Source organism: Tachyglossus aculeatus, chromosome 6 (assembly GCF_015852505.1).
Source record: "Tachyglossus aculeatus isolate mTacAcu1 chromosome 6, mTacAcu1.pri, whole genome shotgun sequence".
NCBI classification, from domain to species: Eukaryota; Metazoa; Chordata; class Mammalia; order Monotremata; family Tachyglossidae; genus Tachyglossus; species Tachyglossus aculeatus.
In genome coordinates, this window is record NC_052071.1 from 26,485,379 (window position 1) to 26,490,086 (window position 4,708).

The following is a 4,708-nucleotide window of genomic DNA, read 5'->3' on the forward strand; positions in this document are numbered from 1 at the left end:
GGGAGGAGGAGGAGGAGAAGTGGGAGGAGGAGGAGGAGAAGTGGGAGGAGGAGGAGGAGAAGTGGGAGGAGGAGGAGGAGAAGAGGGAGGAACAGAAGAGGGAGGAACAGGAGAAGTGGGAGGAGGAAAAGGAGAAGCGGGAGGAGGAGGAGAAGTGGGAGGAGCGGGAGGAGAAGTGGGAGGAGCGGGAGGTGGAACAGGAGAAGTTGGAGGAGGAGGAGAAGTGGGAGGAGGAGAAGTTGGAGGAGGAGGAGAAGTGGGAGGTGGAACAGGAGAAGTTGGAGGAGGAGGAGAAGTGGGAGGAGGAGAAGAGGGAGGAGGAGGAGAAGAAGCGGGAGGAACAGGAAAAGTGGGAGGAGGAGGAGGAGAAGAAGCGGGAGGAGAAGTGGGAGGAGCGGGAGGTGGAACAGGAGAAGTGGGAGGAGGAGGAGAAGAAGCGGGAGGAACAGGAAAAGTGGGAGGAGGAGGAGGAGGAGAAGAAGCGGGAGGAATAAGAGGAGGAGGACCAGGGGGAGGAGGAGGAGAAGCGGGAGGAACAGGAAAAGTGGGAGGAGGAGGAGAAGAAGCGGGAGGAATAAGAGGAGGAGGACCAGGGGGAGGAGGAGGAGAAGCGGGAGGAACAGGAAAAGTGGGAGGAGGGGGAGGAGAAGTGGGAGGAGCGGGAGGTGGAACAGGAGAAGTTGGAGGAGGAGGAGGAGAAGAGGGAGGAACAGGAGAAGTGGGAGGAGGAGGAGAAGAAGCGGGAGGAACAGGAAAAGTGGGAGGAGGAGGAGAAGAAGCGGGAGGAATAAGAGGAGGAGGACCAGGGGGAGGAGGAGGAGAAAGGGGGGGAGGAGGAGGAGGACCAGGAGCAGGGGGAGGAGGAGAAGTGGAAGGAGGAGGAGAAGCGAGAGGAACAGGAAAAGTGGGAGCAGGGGAGGCGGGACAAGAGAAGCAACAGCTGCAGGCTGGGCCGGCTCCCACCCCCGCAGGCCGCCTAGGCCTCTTTTCTAGGCTCCTGGAGCCCCGCCCACCCCGGGCCGCGCCTGCGCACTGCCGCGCGGGGGCGGGGCCTCCAAGGCCCAGGGGGGCGGCGCCGCGCGCTCGCGGCTATTTGCTGATACTGATGATGGCATCGATTAAGCGGTTACTCTGGGCGAAGCACTGTTCTAAGCGCCGGGGGGCGGGAGGGAGGGTACAAGGTGATCAGGTTGTCCCCCGTGGGGCTCACAGTCGTCATCCCCGTTTTACAGATGAGGGAACTGAGGCTCCGAGAAGTTAGGTGACCTGCCCAAGGTCACACAGCAGACAAGTGGCGGGGCGGGATTCGAACCCTGCCCAAGGTCACACAGCAGACAAGTGGCGGGGCCGGGATTCGAACCCATGACCTCCGACTCCAAAGCCCGGGCTCTTTCCACTGAGCCACAGTGCTTCTGCGATAATAATGGTGGTATTTATTAAGCGCTTACTATGTGCAAAACACACTGTTCTAAGCGCTGGGGGGGATACAAGGTGATCAGGTTGTCCCACTTGGGGCTCACAGTCTTAATCCCCATTTTACAGATGAGGGGACTGAGGCACAGAGAAGTTTAGGGACTTGCCCAAGGTCACACAGACGGGATTCGAACCCATGACCTCTGACTCCCAAGCCCGCGCTCTTTCCACCGAGCCACGCTGCTTGTTAAGCGCTTACTATGCGCCAAGCACTGTTCTGAGCGCTGGGGTAGGTACGAGAAGCAGCGTAGCTCAGTGGAAAGAGCCCGGGCTTGAGAGTCGGAAGTCATGGGTTCTAATTCTGCCTCTGCCACTTGTCAGCTGTGTGACTTTGGGCACTTCACTTCCCTGGGCCTCAGTTCCCTCATCTGGAAAATGGGGATGAAGACTGTGAGCCCCGCTTGGGAGAACCTGATCACCTTGTATCCTCCCCGGCGCTTAGAACAGTGCTTTGCACATAGTAACTGCTGCACAAATGCCATTATTATTATTACTATGTAATCAGGTTGTCCCACACAGGGCTCACAATCTTCATCCCCATTTTCCAGATGAGGGAACTGAGGCCCAGAGAAGTGAAGTGACTTGCCCAAAGTCACACAGCTGATAATAATAATAATAATGATGATGGTATTTGTTAAGCGCTTACTGTGTGTAAATCACTGTCCTAAGCGCTGGGGGAGATACATGGTGATCAGGTTGTCCCCTGTGGGGCGCTCAGTCTTCATCCCCATTTTACAGGTGAGGTAACTGAGGCACTGAGAAGTGAAGTGACTTGCCCAAAGTCACACAGCTGATAAGCGGCGGATGCGGTTTTTGAACCCATGACCTCTGACCCCCAAGCCCATGCTCTTGCCACTACACCACGCTGCTTCTCTAAAAACTCAAATTTAAACTTAAATTTAAAAAGTTGCACTCCGGCAGCCGCCTTTCTTCTTTCAACTTTACATTTTATTCTCTGGACAGTCTTCCAAAGTTTACTTTCTTCCTCTTAAGTGCAAATCAAAAGTGATTATAATAATAATGGTATTGCTTAAGCAACCTGCCTTACTGACAAGAGCCCGGGGCTGGGAGTCACAGGTCCTGGGTTCTAACCCCCTTCTCCGCCACTTGTCAGCTGGGTGACTTTGGGCAAGTTGCTTACCTTCTCTGGGCCTCAGTTCCCTCATCTGTAAAATGGGGACTAAAACTGTGAGCCCCATGTGGGACAGCCTGATTACTTTGTATAATAATATTTAATAATATTTGTTAAGCGCTTACTATGTGCCAAACACTGTTCTAAGCTCTGGGGGAGATACAAGGTAATCAGGCTGTCCCACATGGGGCTCCCAGTTTTAATCCCCATTTTACAGATGAGGGAACTGGGGCACAGAGAAGTTAAAAACTTAAAAACTTGCAATCCGACAGGCTTCTTTCCCATTCTTCTTTGTAGTTCACATTTTGCACATAGTAAGCACTTAATGAAGGCCATCATTATTATTATTTTATTCTCTGGATAGTCATTCAATCGTATTCATTCAATCATAAAGTGCTCTACACACAGTAAACTCAATAAATACGTATTGCTCAATAAATACGACTGATTGATTGATTGATTTATTGAGCACTTACTGTGTGCAGAGCACTGTATTAAGCGCTTGGAAAGTACAATACAGCAATAAAGAGAGACAATCCCTGCCCACAACGGGCTCACAGTCTAAAGCGGGGGAGACAAACATTAATACAAGTAAACGGGGATCAATCAGCTAGTCTTCCAAAGTTTACCTTATTCATCTTAAGTGACAAATGAATGGTGATAATAATACTAATTATGGTATTTGTTACGCCCTTACTATGTGCCAAGTACTGTTCTAAACGCTGGGGTAAATACAAGGTTAATCAGGCTGTCCCATGTGGGGCTCAAAATTTTAATCCCCATTTTACAGTTGAGGGAAACTGAGGCAAAGAAGTTAAGTGCCCAAGGTCACACAGCAGACAAGTGGCAGAGACGGGATTAGAACCCACGTCTTCTGATTCCCAAGCCCGTGCTCTTGTTTATTGTTGTATTCTCCCAAGTGCTTAGTACAGTGCTCTTGACACAGTAAGCACTCAATCAATCAATCAATCAATCAATCGTATTTATTGAGCACTTACTGTGTGCAGAGCACTGTACTAAGCGCTTGGGAAGTACAAGTTGGCAACATATAGAGACAGTCCCTGCCCAACAGTGGGCTCATAATAAATACGATTGGCTTAGTACAGTGCTCTGCACACAGTAAGCGCTCAATAAATACGACGGAATGAACGAATGAATTAATTTACCACATCAGTCAATCGTATTTGTTGAGCACTTACTGTGTGCAAAGCACTGTACTATACACTTGGGAGAGTACAGTATAACAGGCAGGGATTCAACTGTATGTGAAACCGTAATTTTAAAAATACAAAATAAACCCAACTTGACTGAATGCAAAGTTTTATACTAAATGCTGGGAAAAGGTACAAGGGTAATTCATACAAGGACCCTAGCCCAGAGGGGGCACAGACCCTAAAACAATAATAATAATAATAATGGTATTTTTAAACGCTTACTTACTGTAGTAAGCGCTAGGGTGGATACAGGCAAATCAGGTACATTTACCTGGGGTGTGGGAAGCATCGTGGCTTAGTGGAAAGAGCACCGGCTTGGGAGTCAGAGGACGTGGATTCAAATCCCGGCTCTGCCACTTATCAGCTGTGTGACCTTGGGCAAGTCACTTAATTTCTCTGTTAAGCTTAACACTAGGTGCTTAATTAAGCTGTAGAGTGCTCCTCGCGGTTAGGGAACATATTTACCTCCTCCAGGAGGCCTTCCCAGACTGAACCCCTTCCTTCCTCTCCCCCTCGTCCCCCTCTCCATCCCCCCATCTTACCTCCTTCCCTTCCCCACAGCACCTGTATATATGTCTATATGCCTGTACATATTTATTACTCTATTTATTTTACTTGTACATATCTATTCTATTTATTTTATTTTGTTAGTATGTTTGGTTTTGTTCTCTGTCTCCCCCTTTTAGACTGTGAGCCCACTGTTGGGTAGGGACCGTCTCTATATGTTGCCATCTAGTACTTGCCAAGCGCTTGGTACAGTGCTCTGCACACAGTAAGCGCTCAATAAATACGATTGATTGATTGATTGATTTACCAACTCTTATGGTGTACTCACTCAAGCGCTTAGTACAGTGCTCTGCACACAGTAAGCACTCAATAAATTCAATTG

The 4,708-nt window shown here is 49.4% G+C and overlaps 1 protein-coding gene across 1 annotated transcript; it reads right to left on the reverse strand.

The window, feature by feature from the left end:
* Nucleotides 1-39: 39 nt before the first annotated feature.
* LOC119929645 (leucine-rich repeat extensin-like protein 3) lies at nt 40-861 on the reverse strand (the record flags this gene model as incomplete). Its single annotated transcript, XM_038747828.1, has 1 exon — nt 40-861. A coding segment is annotated over one exon (822 nt), but the record flags the coding sequence as incomplete, so codon positions are not given.
* Between the last annotated feature and the right edge of the window lie 3,847 nt (nt 862-4,708).